The sequence below is a fragment of the Papio anubis genome, chromosome 17 (genome assembly GCF_008728515.1).
Source record: "Papio anubis isolate 15944 chromosome 17, Panubis1.0, whole genome shotgun sequence".
NCBI classification, from domain to species: Eukaryota; Metazoa; Chordata; class Mammalia; order Primates; family Cercopithecidae; genus Papio; species Papio anubis.
This window is the reverse complement of record NC_044992.1, coordinates 21,286,162-21,306,705: the sequence shown is the minus strand read 5'-3', so window position 1 is coordinate 21,306,705 and position 20,544 is coordinate 21,286,162. Positions and strand designations below refer to the sequence as shown.

The window sequence follows — 20,544 nt, the reverse complement described above, 5'->3', positions numbered from 1 at the left end:
TTTTTTCCTGTTGCCCTTGAAATATGTTTAACCCCTTGTGAGAGAACCCTGGATTCTCTATCCCCCGTCCACAAAACAAACCAGGCAGTAGTCAGCAGCTACCTTTATTTGGATCACACATGTGAGTCAGACAGTACCACTAATCAGACCAATATGGCTTGTGAGCAAAATGGGTGGAAATAGAGGGAACTGACTGGGACCTGTTGTCTAACATCATTTTAAGGTTGGACTTGAGCAGAGACTTAGAGAAAGCTGATGGAATGCCAAGCATCAACGTGAAGGACCCTCTATGCACACAGTGGATGTTATGCCTGGCTGTAGCCACCTTCCCTTCTGAGAACAAGATGGGAACCACTGAAGTGTATTAAAGGATTAAGTTATCCACTAGGAAGCATACTAGCACACTTCCAGATCAGCCTTGAGATGCTAGACTTCAGATACAGGAACCTGTGTCAGGTGGCTTCTAGAAATGTGACTAAGATTTAGAAATAGAATAAACTAACTTAAAAACAAACAAACAAACAAAAACCTTCCAGGATGATCTGTTTACAACAGCAACAAAAACATTTTCCAGTTTAATCCATTTCTGACTGAAAGTCATTGTTGGGCTGACCCTTAAGGAAAACTAAGTTTAAACTTCTTTGCATAGTATTTTTTCTTTTTTCCTTGGGTTAGAGGTGGGGACAAGAAAACATTGATATAGTTTTGAATTAACATTAAAGAGGCAAAATTTCACTTTAATTTAAAATGGCCCAAAATATACTGTTCATTTTGCTGACAGGTGATAACACTCTTGAGAATCAGGTGTGGAGGGTTTAGTCATAATAAGCATATATGCTGTAGGTCAGGTGACTCATGAACATGTCAAACAGGCCATGTTCTTTAGCAGTTTCTGGTCTGGTCCTGCTTTTAGTAATCTTGCGGTGGAACTCAGGCACACAGGTATTTGGTACTACTTCCTTATAACCTAGCCCACACCCCTTTGCCCACTCTCAAGCTGATCGGTCTGTTCATCCCAGTGCCCTTAGAAGGTGAAGGTTTGGGCTGGGCCCAGTGGTTGACGTCTGTAATCCCAGCACTTAGGGAGACTGAGGTGGGCCGATCACTTGAGCCTAGGTGTTCGAGACCAACCTGGGCAACATGGCAAAACCCCGTCTCCACAAAAAAAAAAAAAAAAAAAAAAAAAGCCATACGTGTTGGTATACGCCTGCAGTTCCAGCTACTTGGGAGGCTGAGGAAGATAGCTTGAGCCCAGGAGGCAGAGGTTGCAGTGAGCTGAGATCATGCCACTGCCCTTTACTCCAGCCTGGGCAACAGAGTGAGACTGTCTTTTTTTTTAAAAAAAAAAAGGTGAGGGTTTGATGTGGTTCCTGACACCATCTTGCTCTTGTGCATTGCTGCCAGTGGTTCAAATGCTGCTGAAGATGTGGATTCTGAGCAGTGTTCCTTGTATTGTATCCAACAAGCAACCACCCTGTAGGCATCTCTACCCTGAGCCAGTGGTTGTTTCCTTCATTTTTTTTTTCTTTTCTCCTCATACTTGTAGTAGGGGCTCCGCAACATGAAAATTAAAAGTATGAACGGGATGAGTAAGTAGGGGGCATAGACAGATATAAGCGTTAACCGTTCATGCAAAGTCTCAGGTCTTTGCCCCTTGAAACCACTGGCTTTGGAGAAATCCTCAAACAGAAATGTGGAGAGTATTGGAATTAAGGTCGTCATGGTGTGAACGGAGTAGATGATTGCAGGAGTTCGAATCCACTTGCAGCTTCCTGAGGTAGTCAGGGGAAAAGAAAAATGGTTAGGTCTGTTCATGACTCAAAGGTGTCCATGACCTTCCCACTGTCTCTGCCTGCCTGCTTTCTTCTACTCCCTTCTCCCAGTGGAAACTCAGAACTGGAAACCTGGATGTGCCACACTGCCCAACATGCAGATTTATGTGACAGCTCACTGACAGCTCGCCGAAGAACCAAGAATATAACTCAGAACATAACTCAGCAAAACTCTAGGGCAATAAAACTGCCATTACCTGTTAAAACCTGTGTGGGATAAAATCCAAGGGGAGGGAAATCCCTGCCCCATGGCATCTGTTTGTTCAGTAATTATATATAGGTGAGAGGATCAGGAGGCAGATTCAGTGACCCCAGGGGATGCCAATGGGAAACAAGCATTTTCAGCGGTTCTAGCTTCGTTATCAAGTACACGTGTGTGGTCACCTTTTTAAAAAAGCATTGATTATGAGAACACTAAGAATAATTTTAAAATGAGAAGCACGTTAGGGATTAGCCTGATGCTACAGCTTATAAGTCATTATGATACTATCCAACACAGAGAAATAAAAGCCAACAAAAAGAGAAATTAATTCTGTTGGGGAACAAAACAAAAGGGAACAAGCTCATCGTTTAAGTGGTCTCAGGTTTCATGTGTATGCAAGGGATTTCTAGACTGAGGCAGCCGTGCAGCCCCACTGACCACAGACATGAACCTGAGCCACACTAATGTCCCTTTACAAGATTTACCCTGGTTATTTCCCCCAGATCCTATGGCATCCTCCCACAAACTATGGGGACCATCCCCTTCCCTTTGGAGATACTTCCCCAAAAGATTTCTGGGACCTGATTTCTGGGTAAAAATGGGATTTTCCCACCATTTACCAACCTTTGAGGAAGGCATACGTTGCAATGGGAAAGAAAGGCAGCTGAAACACAAGCTCGCAAAACAGAAAGGACTTAAACCAGGCTGGGGGCTCCTGCAGCAGCGGGTCTTTGAACTCCTTAGCATACCACTTCAGCAGGTTTCTAAACTGAAAAAGAAAATGATCATGATGAATTACAGCCACCTGGCCTCAACAGGCTCGGTTCTAGCTCATTTGAAAATACACTGGAGGAGCCTGTCATTAATTAGCACCCCCAACCCCAGCAGCAGATGGCATGTCCAGCTGGCTTTTGTGACACAGCCTAGATGGTCACTTAATAAAAACTTACTATCCCTAACTCAAATGTTCCCTTCTCTGTGAAGTTTTCTTAACTCTTCCAGCCCCTTCTTTGTGCTACCCAGCATCTGTTCATAATTCCAAGATAACACATCCAGATGTGTTGGCCACTGTCAGGAGCAACAATAAGTATCTGGCACTTAGGAGGCACTCAGGGTGTTCGCTGAATGAACAAATGTGACATTTCTGCCAACAATATCATTATTTGTTTAAAAAAACAAACGTGAAAACCATCCTGACACTTTCCCGTTTGCAATGGCAACTACACACCAAGCTCCAAAGGCCAGATTCCCTCAAATGCAGAAATGAATTTCCCTCTTCTTTTCTGGGGGGGGGGGTGGGAGTGAAAGGGGAAGTAAATCTAACCTCTGTTGCGATGTAATTTTGGACACTTTAATTCCAATATGGCAAACAAGTTCCTTATCATGCTTAACTCGCCTAATTCTAATTTTTGGTTTTTAGGAGACAGAATTTTAGTGGAAGAACAAACTCTGCCCCAAACTACAAACTACCTAGTAGCTTCTTGGTTATGCGGGGCTTTAGCGTCTCAGTTCTAGCTTGGGCCCCACGCTTCTAATTACCCTGTCAAATAAAAAGGATGTGGATCCATGCTGACCTGGCAACAGACAGAGAAAAGAAGCAGAGTTTAAGGCTGCCCATCTTGGGCTTTTATAGGAGCCCAAAGCCTAGTGCTCTTGGCTCTATGTGGACTACTAAACGTCTGTAACATCACATTTTACCTCCTAGATGTGGCATTGTCCTGACACACAGGCCTTCAAAGACAAATCAGTCTTGATATTATGATTAATAAAGGCAACTCCAGGGTAAGAATTTATCTTACAATGGAAAATCCAAGAATATTTTTCCTGTTAATTTTTAATCAAAAGATAAAGGCTCACTATTGTGAAATAGAAGCCCCTCTGCTGCAAGAGCACTTTAAGCAAACATCCAGAAACAAATATCCTGTTAGCATATTTTTGATTTCAGAAAGGCTCTGGCTAGATAACCAATTTATTGACCAAAGGATCTCCAAATTTGTACTTAATTTGAAACTGAAATTCATAAGCACTTTTCTGGATGGGAATGTGGTTTGAATAGGATTGAATTGATAGGAAACACAAAGGCTAAGTCACTGTCCCTCTCCAGGGTTCTATTTCCTCATCTATAAAATAAGCAACTTGGACTAGATGTTTTCTTAAGATCCCTTTTTTGCTTTTTAGATTTTTAAAAATACTGGATGAAACTACCTGCTTTAAAAGATTGACTGTAAAATTATTATTTTTGAGACAGTCTCTGTTGCCCAGGCTGGTGGAGTATGGTGATTTGATCTCGGCCCACTGCAGCCTCAACATCCTGGGCTCAGATGATTCTCTCACCTCAGCTTCCCCAGTAGCTGGGACTACAGGTATGCACCACCAAACTCAGCTAATTTTCTGTAGAGATGGGGTTTTGCCACATTGCCCAGGCTGGTTTTGAACTCCTGGGCTCAAGCGATCCTCTTGCTTCAGCCTCCCAAAGTACTGCGATTACAGGTGTGAGTCACTGCACCCGGCCTGACTGCAAAATGTAAGAGGCATTCTGGGTCAGGCCCGGTGGCTCATGCCTATAGTCCCAGCACTTTGGGAGGTCAAGGCAGGTGGATCACCTGAGGTCAGGAGTTGGAGACCAGCCTGGCCAATATGGTGAAACCCCGTCTCTACTAAAAATACAAAAATTAGCTGGGTGTGGTGGCTCACGCCTATATTCCCAGCTACTCTGGAGGCTGAAGCAGGAGAATCGCTTGAACCCAGGAGGTGGGAGGTTGCAGTGAGCTGAGATAGAGACACTGCACTCCAGCCTGGGTGACAGAGCGAGACCCCATCTCAAAAAAAAAAAAAAAAAAAAAAAAAGGCATTCTGGCTATTTGAACCTCATTTTCTATTCAATTTGCATACAACCTTTCTGATCCAACTATTTCGTAAATTGAGGCAGACTCGTATAGCACTTTAATTTCTAAGGCCTACAGGATGAGATCAGCGAAATTTAAAAAACCTTATCACCCACATATCGTAATAATGAATTATCATAATCGTAACCAACCATCTTACACAGTCATATACCTGCCACCTGATGCCAGAATGAGGCTGGGACTAATTGTGAGTAGAAGAGTAGAAAGCCCAGGCACCTGGCAGACAGGTGAGGCGGGTAGGACCTGGGGCAGAGTGCCTGGCTTTAGGCAAGGCCTTTAATCTCCCTACACTTGTGTCCCCATCAATAAAACAGAGCCAATAATAGTGCCTACTTCACTATTGGTAAGATAGTGACTTAATATATGTAGTCTTTAAAATAATGGCTAGCACATAATGATTACTTAATTGAATGTAATTAATACATATTTGGAGATATTCAAGTTTAATCCCATTAAAATCACAGCTCACAACTGGTCATTAAAAATTATTAGCTATGACCTCCCCAAGAAAGGTAATGAAACTGTTTACATTTATACCTGACTCACATTTGACTCAACTCACTCTTGTTATCCATTAAAAGATGCACCTGGCCTGCACACATGGATCTCTAAACCAGGGGTTCCCACTCACCAATCTTGTACTTCTGTAAGTTAGAATGGGAATACAGACTGATTTCAGAGCCAGATGCTCACTTGTTTTTCCTTATTTTTACCAGAAGCAATGTTATCCAGCTGCAAATGATACTACAAAACGCTTCCCATCCTCTCCTTTCCATTTTCGTATCCAAACTAAATTCTTACTGTTTCATAATAAAATAAGAGTTTTCCCAGGCCGGGCACGGTGGCTCACACCTGTAATCCCAGCACTTTGGGAGGCCGAGGCAGGCAGATCGCCTGAGGTCAGGAGTTTGAGACCAGCCTGGCCAACATGGTGAAATGCTGTCTCTAAAAAAAATATGAAAATTAGCCGGGCGTGGTGGCATGCACATGTAATCCCAGCTACTCGGGAGGCTGAGGAAGGAGAATTGCTTGAACCCGAGAAGCAGAGGTTGCAGTGAGCTGAGATCGCACCACTGCATTCCAGCCTGGGCGACAGAGACTGTCTCAGAAAAAAAAAAAGAAAAATTTTAAAAAATAAGAGTTTTTCCAAGCAGTGATTTGGTGCAATCCAAGAAAAAAAATTTATTTTGCAAATTTCAGCCCAACCACTAGGTGATCTCCTACAGGCTTTTAGCTCTAGGAAAAATTCCTTCTATTTTGGGAAGAAAACAACAGACGTTAAATTTTGGCATTTTTCAAAGAGAATGTGAGAATAATTCAAGGCTTTTATTATTATTTGCCCCATAGAGAAGTAACAAAATCAGCATTTCCTACACCAAAGCAACAAGAATGGAGGCACAGACCTTCCATGCTAGGATGCCCCCGTGCTAATGCCTTCAAACATCATCACACACACACATACAACACACAACCAGGATGCCCCTGTGCTAATGCCTAACATCACATCTCACACACAGGTTCTGGCCAGATGCTGCCTGCACTGACCCTTGGGCCTTCTGCAGTAAGTCAGGATTAAAAAAATAAAGCTGATGCTGGGAATGGTCGGTCACGCCTGTAATCTCAGCACTTTGGGAGGCTGGGGCAGGAGGATGGCCTGAGCCCAGAAGACCAGCCTGGGTAACATAGTAAGACATCATCTCTACAAAAAATAAAAAGTTAGCCAGGTGTGCACCTATGGTCCTAGCTACTCAGGAGACAGGTGGGAGGATCTCTTATGCTCAGGAGTTCAAGGCTGTGGTAAGCCATGACTGCATCATAACACTGCAAGCCTGGGTGACAAAGGACCCTGTTTCTTAAAAAAAAGACTGAGGAAATTTTATCAAATTTAAACATTTAAATGGGATCTTTATGATATGATGCTGAGCACCTTTTAAGTGTATTTTGTTAGGGGTGAGCAAGATGGGCTTGTGGGAATGGCACATCCAGGAAGGATAAAGAAACCAACAGCTGTGATGTCTGGAATGGCTACATGAAGTAGCAGGCTAATTACGAAGTATTAAAAGGTCCTATAACACCAGAGATTGTAAACAGGCAGCCTGCCTGAGTATTGCTGGTCATACAGGTTTCAAAAACCACAGATAGGCCAACACTGTAGTAGATTTTCCTTTCTTTAAGGCAATTAATGGTTACTGCAGAGCTGCGATGAGCTCTTCGGTTTTCAGGAAGAGTCTGTACTATCTGGCCCTGTAGTAGGCTGAATAGTGACCCCCAAAGATAAACACATCCTAATCCCTGGAACCTGTGACTGTTACTTTATTTGGCAAAAGGGACTTTGCAGATGTAAAATAAGGATTTTGAGATGGGAGATTTTCTGGGTTATCTGGTGCGCCCTGAATGTATGACAAGTGTCTTTATAAAAGCGAAGCAGAGGGAGCTCTGACTACAGAAAGGGTGGCAATGTGATGACCTGAAGCAGAGATTGAAGTGATGTGAACACAAGCCAAGGAACATTGGCAGCCACCAGCAAATGGAAGAGGCAAGAACCAAATTCTCCCCTGGAGCCCTCAGGAGTGAGCCCTGCCTTGATTTGAGCACTGTAAGATTTCATTGTGAACTTCTGGCCTCCAGAACTGTAAACAAATAAATCTGTTAAATCACTGTATTTGTGGTAACAACAACAGCAATATGAAAACGAACCCACCCTGTATACGTTTGAGCTTATAATTTAACTCAACTCTCTCAACAGCTGAGGATACAGAGCCCTGACCCGCCCAAGTCACCACCAGGTCTTGGAAGAACCAAGTCCCCAGACCGCACCTTGCCTCATACTACCTACGCTTTTCCCACGCAAAAGGAGGCCAGAGGTCTTCCCGTTGTTTGGTTCTAGAAGGAAACAAAAGAGTGACTTATGGGAGTGGTGGAACATTCTTGAACCATGGCCTTTTTGGGAGAGTTAGGTCCCTTGAAAAGTCGATGGGAGCTATATTCTCCTTCCAGGAAACAAAGGCATACACATTTTGCACCCATTTTTGGGAGCTCATGACCCTCAGGTAATGAACCTTTCCTCGGCAGAGAAAAAGCATTTAAGGAGAAACAGAGGCAAAATAAAACCTTCAGGTAGACAAGTCAGTCCTGCCTACAGTTCTAGATAAGTTGCAGAAACAGAACTGAGGACAGGAATCCACGGAAGAAGGTCACAGGGTCCAGATACGAGAAAAAAACCCAACGAACCGGGAAACTAAAACTGTAGCTTGGAAGAAAAAAACAAAGCAATAAAGCAGAGTTTGGGGTTAAAAGAATGCTCTCCAACAACCACGAAATCGGGATTTTCACCTTGTTTTTACCCGGGAGATCATTGTTACTCGAACCCAATATTGAAGAGCCAATCTGAAAAGATGGCAATTTACTCTCGAGCTCTGGAAGTTGCTGGAACCTGACCTTGAAGCAGTGACGATCTGTGAACGCCCCAGCTGCACCAACCAAGGTCCTAAACCTTCAGACAGGTCTGTTTCTACTTGGACTTTTTCTCTGGGATCAGACTGGTATTTTAAAGCCCTTCCAAAAAAAAAAAAAAAAAAAAAAAAGATTAAAGCAAACCTAACATGTGGCTTTAGACACCACTTCATCCAGACTACTTCCCTCAGACACTGACAACCGGCCAGAGGTGGAATCGCGGGAAACCTTAAACCCAGGGAAAAAGTGACTTTAAAGGAAACAAAGCGTTCGCCCCTGCCGCTTGGGAGAAGGGTCTGGGATAGAGACAAAGCCCGAGGAAAACACAGAGCTAAAGTTTTTAGGGTTAGGAGCTGGGGAGGCATGGGCAGGACCCGAGGGAGGCGGCAGGACCCGAGGGAGGCGGCAGAACTGGAACCCAGGGTGCGCGAGCGCGGAGGAGGTGAAGGCCCTGTGGACGCAGCGCGCGGCAAAGCCTCGGCGGGCCGGGATAAGACGGGCGCCCCTCACCTCGACTGGGTAAAGCTCGCGCGGCAGCACCGCCTGCAGGTCCATGAACAGGGTGATGGGGATATGGCTGAGAAAGTAGAGGCCCAGCAGCCACTCCACGCAGCGCCTGGTTGCCGGAACCCCCATCGTCCGTCGGTTGGGCCTGGACCGGCCGACGTGAGAAGAGGTGCCAAGTCCGCGCGCCTTCCCGGACCCACTCGCCTCGGTCGCCGCCCCGCCCCCTCGAGGGCTATGCATGCCGCTCCCATTGGCTGGCGAGAAGAGGAGGCTCGCGGACAGAGGGCGGTATTCCCAGCAGGGCGCATCCATTGGTCCGTATAAGTATAGCGCGTGGAGAAGGCGTCTCGTAAGCCGTTTCCATTGGCCACCGGGCGCGCCGCGTGGGCGTGGCTTAGTCACGTCTTTCGGCGCGCGGCTACTCAGTGCAGATCGTGGATGCAAGGGCCGGCCCTACGTTTCCGTGCTGGCCCGGTGGTATCCTGGTCTCCTGGCGGCTGCCGGCGGTGCTCCCTTCCATCATGGCTCCGTTCGCTCGCTCTGTTCGTGTACTAGTGACCAGCGCCTGTTCTGGGCCGCGGTGCCCCCGTGCAGTGCGGGCGTCGCGGAGCAGGGGTCGCAGAGCGGGGCACGAGCGCCGCGGCGCAGGTTCCCGGCCCAGCCGGGGTTGCGGGTCTGGGGAGGCAGCCGGCCGCGGTGAACAAAGAAGCAGAGGGGAGGACTCGAGGGACGTAGGAGGCAGTAAAATGGACAGGAATCCTCACCGGCTGTGGAGCATGAGGAAAGGTCAAGGATTCGTTCACTCGTTCAGCAAATACTGATGTTCAACTCCACGCTGGGCGTAGGCCTGTCTCGGGGCAGGATCGCCGAGGCTACCATTTGCTAAGAGGGGACACAGGGCAAGGGAGTGCGAGGAAGGAATGCAGCTTGGACTACGTGGACCTTGAGTGGGCTGCAGCGTTGGTTGGAGGAGGCAGTTGGGTGAGCCTGTCTGGAGAGGTAGGCTTGTGAGGCATCCGCCTTTGATGGCGAGCAGAGGGCCTGGGAGAGATCCTGGGGGAGCTCCAGCCTTGGGTCATGGGAGGAGGGGACTGAGATAGGAGCGGACTAGCAGGAGACGATGTCACAGGGAGGGGCAGCCGTGTCAACACTGAGTGATGCCCACCTGTGGCCCTGTGGGGAACAGCTGTGTCGTGGGGGCAGGAGCCAGGGAGTGACAAAGTGGGGAAATGGAGGCAGGAAGTGTAAACACGAAGAGGAGGAGACATGGGGCAGTAGCTGGAGAGAGGCTGGAGAGAGTTTATTTTTCAGGTGAGAAAGACTTGAGCTAGTTTAGTTTGGACAATGGGAGAGGTTGCCCCTACTCGAGAAGAGCAGGAAATGCGGCTCAAAGCCCTGGAGGAGGCGGAGAGGATGGAAGGATTGGGGTGGGTTAGGTGGGTGCCCTGCGCTCCACCCATCTGCCCCTTCCCTTGGGACGCTATGGGCTAGGACAGAGGGATTGTGGCAGTGTTGAAGACCCAGCTGAGCCGCTGACCCGGAGGCCCCAATCTCTCAGGCTGTGTGCTTTGCATTTCTCTAGTGCGGGGTCTACCCGGAAGAAGGCTGCTGGACCCCTACAGAGTTTGGGTTCAGAAAGACGAAAGGTGGTTTTGAAGAGTTGAACAAGAGTGATTGAGGTGCTGGAGGTTGCAGTTCAAGCTAGGTAGGGGGAGAGGGAGAGGTGAGGCCAAAGGGGGCTGTAAGACAGTGGAGGAGTGAATGGGTTTGAGGCCTGCTGAGGAACACGTGCCAGCATGATGGGAGTCACTGGGCTGGAAGGGTGGGAGCTTATGAGGAGGGCGTGCAATACCTGAATTCCTGGGGTCAGGTAGAGGTTCTGCCCGTGGGAGTGTGCGACTGAAATGGAGTGGAGGATAAGGTCTTTGGAGATGACGTCAAGGGAAGGCCACCCAGGGAGACGGTGGCGAAAATGCCACTGCACACGGGGAGTAACTAGAAGGAAGGTGAGCATGAGATGACAGTGGAGGGGAAACTGTGTGGACATGGCCTTGGGGAGCTGGGAGGCTGCTGATCCTGACCTTGAAGAGTGTGAGAACGCGAATAGCCTGTGCTGGAGAGGGCTGTGGGGAAGCTGAGTCCTCAGCTAAGTGCCAGTTACTGGGGGAGGTGACAGTGGAGGGGTTTGGCTGGGGAGGAGGAGGAGCAGGTTGGAAGGAGACACAGGAGGAGAGATGTGGAGGTCCTTGGGTGGGGAGCAGGGGATAAACAGCATGGGCGGCTGAGCATTGTGAGGGCACACAGTTCTGGCGTCCTCTGAGCCTCAGGTCAGCCTTGCCCAGGATCCCAGAGCCGACAGCCAGAGGAAGGCAGGGGTGTTCAGTGCTGTTTGTCCTGCTCTGAGCGGGGAGCCTGTCTCCATGGAGAGAACACTCTACCAGGGGCTTAGGAGGGAGGACTCAGAATTAGCTGCTGCTTTTTTTCCAGGGGAAAAAAAAAAGCCAATGCCTGGGAAACCTTAGGTCACCTGAGGAGAGAGGCCATTTTGTTCACAACATAAATCTTAAAGGCAATTTGCTCTTCAGACTCCACTCTGTTCCCATTCCCCTCGTATTGGTCACTTAGTAGCCATCTTGGTTATCAAATTGACCATTGAGGTATTGCAGTGCTTGTGTTCAAGTAACCCGTGGTGGCTCATACCTGTAATCACTTTGGGAGGTGGAGGCAGGAGGATCCCTTGAGGCCAGGAGTTTAAGACCAGCCTGGGCAACATAGCAAGACCCCATCTCTTAAAAAAAAATTAGTTGGGCATGGTAGCGTGCCTATAGTCCCAGCTAGTTAGGAGGCTGAGTTGGGAGGATCCCTTGAGCCCAGGAGTTTGAGGCAGCAGTGAGCTATGATCACTTCACCGCACTCCAGCCTCCGCAACAGTGAGACTCCTCTCAAAGGCCCTAACGTACAGTGGTAGTGATGTGACAATTCGGATATGCCAATGAGAAACCATAAAGTTCCTTTATGTGAAAAAGTAGGGATTTTTGACTTAGGAAAAAATGCTGAGGTTGCTAAGATCTATAGTACAGTCAGATATTTTGAGAGCGATCACATTCACATACCATTTATTACAGTATATTGTTATACTTGTTCTATTTTATTGTTAATGTCTTACTGTGCTTGATTTGTAAATTAAACTTTATCATAGGTTTGTATGTATAGGAAAAAACAATATGGTTCAGTACTACTTATAGTTTCAGGCCTCTACTGGGGGTCTTGGGACATGTTCTCCCAAGGATAAGGGGGACTTTTGTGTACAGCTCCTCTCTCCCTTCTCCAAACCATTCACTTGAATGAGAACATGAAGGCTGGGCACGATGGTTCACGCCTGTAATCCCAGCAGAGGCCAAGGCAGGTGGATTACCTGAGGTCAGGAGTTCCAGACCAGCCTGGCCAACATGGTGAAACCCTATCTCTGCTGAAAATACAAAAGTTAGCCAGCCATAGTGGTGCACACCTCTAGTCCCAGCTGCTCAGGAGACTGAGGCAGGAGAATTGCTTGAACCTGGGAGCAGAAGGTTGCAGTGAGTCGTGATAGTGCGATTGCACTCCAGCCTGGGTGACAGAACAAAACTCTGTCTTCAAAAAAAAAAAAAAAAAGGCCGGGCACGGTGGCTCAGGACTGTAATCCCAGCACTTTAGGAGGCCGAGGTGGGTGGATCACCTGAGGTCAGGAGTTCAAGACCGGCCTGGCCAACATGGTGAAACCCCATCTCTACTAAAAATACAAAAATTAGCCAGGCATGGTGGTGTGCGCCTGTAGTCCCAGCTACACGGGAAGCTGAGGCAGGAGAATCAGTTGAACCTGGGAGGTGGAGGTTGCAATGAGCCAAGATCATACCACTGCACTCTAGCCTGAGTGACAGAGCGAGACTGTGTCTCAAGAAACAAACAAACAAAAACAAAACAAACATGAAGAGCTGGTTGGGCCTTTAAAGATAATCTAGGCCTAACACCTCATGAGGAAACTGAGGCTCAGAGAGGTGTTTGTCCCAGGTCACAGAGTGACAAGGCAGGGACTGGAACCCTGGTATCCTAATGCCCAACCCCAGGCCAAGTCTTCTATCCCTAGGGCAGAGCAACGCCTTCCTGTGCAAGGTCTTCAGACCAAACCCAGGGCCCAGGAGAGGCCTGGCTAGACTGACACACTGCACAGCTGGAGAGGCCTGGCAGCACTGCTCCCACCCTCCACCCATTATGGCTTTAAGGGTATGGTGGTACCTTTTAATTTACCTTGGGGTGGGTTAGGTGGGTGCTCTGTGCTCCTCCCAGCTTCCCCTTCCCTTGGGAAGTTATAATTAAGTTCCCTGTAGAACTTAATTATGACTGCTTGCTGGAGGGCAATGGGGCAGGAGGAGTGCGGGCTAGGATTTGTGCAGGAAATGTGGTAAGTGTACTTGTGTCAATGTGACCACTTCTCAAAAAACATCTCATCCAGCCCTGGCAACATAGTGAGACCCCCATCTCTGTAACAAAAATTAGCCGATGTGGTGGTATGCACCTGTAGTCCCAGCTACTCAAAAGGCTGAGGTGGAAGGATGGCTTGAACCCAGGAGTTCAAGGCTGCAGTGAGCCGTGATTGCACCACTGTGCTCCTGCCTGGGTAACAGTGCGATCCTGTCTTAAAACAAAAAAAACCCCAAATGTCACCTAGCCAAATTTGTTACCTATAAAGATTTTCAAGGCCAAGTACTTTCAGTGGATGGTCTCTCTGTCCAAAAAAATTATGTCCAGCCGTTTGAAATTCCTTTAGTGGGGGACCATAGCTCTTAATTTGATGAGGTCAGATAAGTCTTAGAATGCAAATGGCTCTAAGAGAGGTCAACTGAAGAAGGCAACTGTGGAAAGAATGACCCCGTCCTTATGAGAACAATGTTTAGTGCCTTTAAAAAAGTATTTATATTGTGATGAGACAAACACCATTAGCCTAACAGTGGACCCAATGGTGGCAGAAAGGGAATTCTAGCATTGTAACCCCAGCTGAAAGGTACTTGGAGCAGGCCATGCTGGATTGGCCACTTGCTTCTTTGACAGCAGCTGTACAAAGCTCTTTCCTCACCTCCCAGCTTTTGCTTCACTTTCTGTCTACTTAAAATGCACCCACCCTTCTCACCCCACCCCTGCTTGCCTCCCCCATCTCTGTGTATTTTAATATTCGGCTGAAGGCCACCCCCGCCGATTGCCTTTATTTGGTGGCGCTGTTACGTCCTCTGAACCTATCTCTGAAGGTTTGTCCCTTTCCACTGAGCAACACTGATTGAAGCCCATGTCTCTGGACATATTTCCCACTAGATCATAGATTCCTTGAAAAGTGCAAAAACTATATTTTTCACTGTTTTAAAACTTGCCGTTTTAAAAATTAGGAGCCACAACACCAAGTCAAAAAGAATAAGAAATAAACACTTATCAAAAGTATTTATTATACAAGAAAAATTATGAATACATCTTTCACCTCAGTTCAGCAATTCTAAGTCTTGTCTTCATTAATAATTCACTGTATGACCTCATGCAAATCATGTCGTATTCCTCATTCTTTGTGCCTTTATTTGTAAAATGAGCTCGAACGAGACACTCTTTCATGTCATTTCTTGGTCTAAAATCCCACAAATTTGCAGATTTAAGCTGAATTAAATTTACCCTATTAAAAAGGCTGATTGATTTCTTTAATGTTAACGCAAAAACATAAACACCATCAACTCCCACAAAAGTAAACAATCACAGTAATCACAACAATCACAGTAATTCCTGGTAGTGAAGCACAAAACATTTTCCTCCTACCCCTAAAATAAATGTCTCATCACAATGACACGGACACCAAGTAAAAATAAAATACTAGGTATCACTGGGGTTAGTGATGACTTTAAACGGAAAACCAAAGACACACCCATGAAAGAAATAATTGGTAAGTTAGGTTTCATTAAAATTTAAAACCCCTGCTCTGCAAAAGACACCGTCAAGAGAAACAGAAGACAAGACAGTTTGGCAGTTTCTTACAAAGTTAAACCTATTTTTACTATTCAATCCAGCAATCACACTCCTTAGTATTTAACTAAAGGAGCTGAAAATTCATGTCTACACAAAAACTAAAACACTGATATTTACAGCATTCTTTATTCATAATTGCCAAAACTTGGCAACAATTCAGGTGTCCTTCAGTAGGTGAATGGGTAAGTAAACTGATATATATACCAGACAGTGGAATATTATTTATCACTAAAAAGAAATGAGCTATCAAGCCAGGAAAAGACATGGAGGAACCTTGGATGCATATTCAAGAATATGTGAAAGAAGCCAGTGTGAAAAAGCTCCATAACGATTGGAAACATAGGACATCCTAGAAAAGACAAAACTACGGAAACAGTAAAAAGATCAGTAGTTGTCAGGAATTTGAGGGGAAGAAAGTAAAAGGATGAACAGGTGGACGCCAGGGGTCTTTTTGAGCAGTGAATGCTATAATGATAGATAAATGTCACTATACATTTGTCAAAACGCATAGAACTACACCAAGAGTGAACCTTTCATCTATTGTAGGAAATGTGTTATAACAAATGTGCAGGAGGCCGTGTCCTTTCTGCTCAACTTTGCTGTGAACCTAAAACTACTTGAAAAAATAAAGTCTGTTTATCTGTATAAACAACACCAAAGTGAATAATTACAATAAACTCATATTCAGTATTTCTAAAGCACTTCTTCCAAATAGCATGTGTATTTAAAATTTTTTAAACTTTACTAAAAAACTGAATGGTAAACTGAAAACAATGGTTACCTCTAAGAAGTGAAACAGAGAAAGGAGGGTGTTCTTTCAGTTTTTACTTGTTACAGTGTAGCCTGAACTTTTAAGAATATCCATTTTACTTTTGTATTATTTGTGTTTAATAGTATATTTTAATAAAAGGGGCCACAGTGTACTAAAAAATTAAACACATTGCTAGCCCAACCTTTCCTCACCTGTGACCAGGCTGTCAAACTAGATAACATATCTAGAGGTAAGATTAAAGTTCTTACGAAACAAAAAAAAAATTTTTTTTTTTAATTCTGCCTATGAGTTCGGTCTAACAAAATGTCTCGAGAAAAGCATTTTACAAAAAAATGTCCTTAATGGGCATAATTTTAACAGTGCAAATTACCTTTAAAAGACTGGGCCTGTAATCTCAGCTACTCTGGAGGCTGAGGCAACAGGACTGCTTGGGCCTAAGAGTTTGAAAACAGCCTGGGTAACACAGTGGACAAGAGCAAGGATGTGAAAGAATTCAGTCTTTACCATGGTTAACTTGAATAAAATAAAAATTGTCTTGTATGAACCAGCCTCTTCTCATTTTATTTACATAGGCAACATGGTGAAACCCTGTCTCTACCGAAAACAAAACAAAACAAAAAACACACCAAAAAGAACAAAAATTAGTCAGGTGTGCTAGTGCACACCTATAGTCCCAGCTACCTGGGAGGCTGAGGTGGGAGAATAATTGAGCCCAGGAAGTCAGTGAGCCGTGATTGCACCACTGCCCTGTAGCCTGGGTGATAGCAAGACCCTTAGTTATTCTAAATCAACACATTTTTTTTTTTTAAAAAAGGAATAATCTCTGTAAATATTTTCTCCCAGTCCAGCTTATCAATTTTTTATTTCATATATTGTGCTTTTGGGTTGTCTCTAAGAAAATATTTGTCTAGCCTGTGGTCACAAAGACTTTCTTTTGTATTTTGTCTTCTAGAATATTTCATTTTCAGTTTTACATTTAGGTCTGCAGTGCATTTGGAGTTAATTGTTTATTATGATTCAAAGTATAGATTGAGGCTCTTTTTTGTTTTGCATATGGACACCTAGTTCTAGTGTCATTTATTGAAAACACTGTCATTTCTGTGTTGGATTCTCTTTGTACTTCTGTTGAAGATTAGTTAATCATAGATGTGTGGGTCTTTTTTTGGACTAAAACTCTAAAACTATATTATTAATCCTGATTTGTATTGCATCTGACAGATCCAGAATGATTTGAAAAGTTAATTAGCTAACAAATTTAGAAATTTGTCAAGTGTCTTATTTGGAACCTGGCATTTGCTGACAGTAGTTTGTAATCTACAGAAGGGTTTTCTAAAATAACTTTAAGCCTAAAATTAAAGGAAGATTTTGCTAATGATTCATTATCTGTTTGGAAAAACTTGTGTGATTTTTCATGGAGTAGGGATGAGCTGAAATGGTTTTTCCTAGAAGATGCCCATTTTCTTTTTTGTAGAAGTACTTGGTAGTTCTCTAAGAATCTGTGTTTATGCTTTATATCTTCTTTGATAGTGATACATTTTGGGGCAGTTCCCTTTTTGTTTAAAACCATCACGTAGTTGTCTTAAGTTAAATACGTAAGCCAGACTTGATGGCTTATGCCTGTAATCCCAGAATTTTGAGAGGCAGAGGCAGGAGGATCACTTGAACCCAGGAGTTTGAGACCACCTGGGCACCATAGCGAGACCCCCTCTCTACAAAAATCAAAAACAGTTTGGGTGCGGTGGCTCAGGCATGTAATCCCAGCACTCTGTGAGGCCGAGGCAGGCAGATCAGCTGAGGTCAAGAGTTTGAGACCAGCCTGGCCAACATAGTGAAACCCTGTTTCAACTAAAACAAACAAACCAAACAAAAAATTAGTTGGGTATGGTGATGCATGCCTGTGATCCCAGCTACTCAGGAGGCTGAGGCAGGAGAATCGCTTGAACTCAGGCGGTGGAGGTTGCAGTGATCCAAGATTGTGCCACTGTACTCCAGCCTGGGTGACAGAGCAAGACTCCGTCTCAAAAAAAAAGAAAAAGAAAAAAACCCAAAAACATAGCCTGGCATGGTGGTGCATTCCTGTTGTCCTAGCTGAGGTGGGAGGATTGCTTGAGCCCAGGAGTTCAAGGTTACAGTAAGCGATGATGGCCCCACTGCACTCCAACCTGGGTGACAGAGAGAGACTCTGTCTCTAAACAAACTAACTAAAGGTTTAATTACTTTTAAAAAGTACACAATTATTGTTTTTAGGATGAGATTTTTTCTTTTTTTTGAGACAGACTCTTGGTTTGTCACCTAGGCCTGAGTGCAGGGGCTCAATCAGCTCACTGCAGTCTTGAACCCCTGGGCTAAAGTGAGGCAGGAGCCTCAGCTTACCGAGTAGCTAGAACTATAGGATTAGGAATACAGGCACATGCCACCACACCCAGTTAATTTTTTTGTAGAGACAAGGTCTCACTATGTTGCCCAAGCTAAAGTCCAGCTTCCTGGCCTCAGGCAATGAATGCTCCCACTTCAGCCTCCCAAAGTGCTAGAATTACACGCACGAGCCACTGTGCCTTGTCTATTCTTTTATCATTAAATTGTATAGACCTGTAGAGTGAAAGAATTGATATTTGGCTGTACATTGGTGTTCCATAACATAATGAGGTTTGAGCTACTCTCAGTATTTGGATGTTTATTATTTAGTAATTTAGAAGTACTTTGCAATTAACACCTTTAAATTAACTTAAAAATTTAAATGTAGTAGAAATTAAAATGCCAAGAAGCAGGTGTTATTTTAAAAAGATCATTGGACAAAATATTGAGGTTAATTTAAGACAGACTTTCAAGATTAATAGCTATTTTAAAATTTTTAAAATCTTTTGTTGATGAGTGCTTTTTCTCATTCCTGAAATACCTACTCTTAAGTCCTTTTTTTTTTTTTTTTTTCTGTCTTTGGAAAACATACTCCTGTCCCTTGCTATTCAATTTTTCTTCCTTTTTTTCCGTTTCTTCATTTGGCTAGACTTTGCCACAATTTTATTTTTATTATTTTTATTGTGGTAAAATACATGTAATAAAATTTATCACTTTAACTATTTTAAAGTATATAATTCAAGCCACGTGTAGTGGAGCCTGTAGTTCCAGCTAGTCAGGAGGCTGAGCCTGGGCTCCTTGAGCCCAGGAGTTTGAAGGTAGCCTGACCAACATAACGAGACCTCCTTCTCTTCCCCCGCCCCGCCCCGCCCCGACGGAGTCTCGGTCTGTTGCTCAGGCTAGAGTGCAGTGGCACCATCTCGGCTCGCTGCAAGCTCCGCCTCCCGGGTTCACGCCATCCTCCTGCCTCAGCCTCCTGAGTAGCTGGGGCTATAGGTGCCCGCCACCGCGCCCGGCTAATTTTTTTTGTATTTTTAGTAGAGACGGGGGTTTCACTGTGTTAGCCAGGATGTTCTCGATCTCCTGACCTAGTGATCCGCCCCCCTCAGCCTCCCAAAGTGCTGGGAGACCTCCTCTTAAAAAAAAGAATTATATAGTTCAGTGGCATTAAGTACATTAAGAATATTGTACAACCATCACTCCCACCACCTTGTTCTAGAACTTGTTCATCATTGCCACACCATGTTAGCACCTTATTGTTCCCTAGTGTTTGGCTGTCATATTAAGTATTAGGTTTGTAAAGGATGAACAAGACTCAGTTCTTGTACTCAAGGACTTCAGAGATCGTAAGAGAAACCTAACATTTATAATACAATGTGGCAAATTACATGTTAGAGCTCCCCATCACTGAATTTTATTTATTCAATTGTATATATATATATATATTTTTGAGACGAAGTCTCGCTCTGTCGCCCAGGCTGGAGTGCAGTGGCCGGATCTCAGCTCACTGCAAGCTCCGCCTCCCGGGTTCACGCCATTCTCCGGCCTCAGCCTCCCGAGTAGCTGGGACTACAGGCGCCCGCCACCTCGCCCGGCTAGTTTTTTGTATTTTTTTAGTAGAGACGGGGTTTCACCGTGTTAGCCAAGATGGTCTCGATCTCCTGACCTCGTGATCCGCCCGTCTCGGCCTCCCAAAGTGCTGGGATTACAGGCTTGAGCCACCGCGCCCGGCCATATTTTTTTCATATATTTACCAATGCATACATTTAATGAATCAGGCATATAATGCTCACCTATTCAGCAATTTCAGTGCTTTTCCTGCTTGCCTTGCAAATTTCATCTAGGAGTTTACAAAGGAATACTCGGTGAAGCCTGATCATCAAATGGACTTTTCCCTGGGGAAGTCCAGTTTTTTTTTTCTTTTTTCTTTTTTTTAAATTATACTTTAAGTTCTGGGGTACATGTGCGATTCCTCAATTAGAATTTTAATTTTACCTTGAAAAAGCAAAGTAACTTTTTGTTAGGTTAGCATTCCAGTTATCATATCATTCCACACACTGAATTCATTTAGGCTAGACCAAAAGACTGAAGTCTTTAGTCTTTTGATTTAGGTCATTGTGGGATTCACAAATCCTCAAGCCCTATACTTTATGGCAAGAAGGGAACCAGAAAATTGATATTTTGATTTAAAATCAAATTATGAGCTATTACTTCCTAATGAAGCAGGGAGATCTGTGAAAACTATGATTAGAGAGAACTTCTTAGTTGTCTGCAACTATCATTTGTTGAAACTGTTTTTACTTATTTTAGTTGCAGTGACAACTTGCTTATGATCAAATACAGCATTATATGGGCATGTTTATCTCTCTAGGCAGATCATCTTGATGAATAGTTGCTTTGGAAACTGTCAAGAGATTGTTTTTAATTCCTTGAAAAGTCAGGAGGTATTAATTGATTTAAAGTCTCATGTCTTAGCAGTTT

General features: G+C 44.6%; 1 protein-coding gene across 2 annotated transcripts; it reads right to left on the bottom strand.

Moving 5' to 3' along the window:
* Nucleotides 1–87: 87 nt before the first annotated feature.
* On the bottom strand, nt 88–9,168 carry TMEM97 (transmembrane protein 97). 2 transcript variants are annotated; one of them, XM_003912489.3, is made up of 3 exons: nt 8,904–9,168; nt 2,659–2,803; nt 88–1,772 (listed from the first exon to the last, which is right to left on the bottom strand). In XM_003912489.3, exons 1-3 carry the CDS (start codon nt 9,138–9,140, stop codon nt 1,513–1,515), a joined length of 642 nt encoding a protein of 213 aa, XP_003912538.1. In that variant the 5' UTR covers nt 9,141–9,168; the 3' UTR covers nt 88–1,512. The 2 variants fall into 2 exon arrangements, with proteins under 2 accessions (XP_003912538.1, XP_009188198.2); XM_009189934.4 differs by having other exon boundaries at nt 91–1,772; nt 2,659–2,798; nt 8,904–9,160.
* Nucleotides 9,169–20,544: the final 11,376 nt, after the last annotated feature.

Excerpts from the sequence above, each read along its gene's own strand:
- TMEM97 (XM_009189934.4), bottom strand. The coding sequence starts at position 9,151 with ATGGGAGCGGCATGCATAGCCCTCGAGGGGGCGGGGCGGCGACCGAGG. Across the intron at positions 2,799-8,903 it reads GCGAGCTTTACCCAGTCGAG|AAACCTGCTGAAGTGGTATG; the intron begins GTGAGGGGCGCC and ends TTTTCAGTTTAG. Across the intron at positions 1,773-2,658 it reads AACGTATGCCTTCCTCAAAG|GAAGCTGCAAGTGGATTCGA; the intron begins GTTGGTAAATGG and ends TGACTACCTCAG.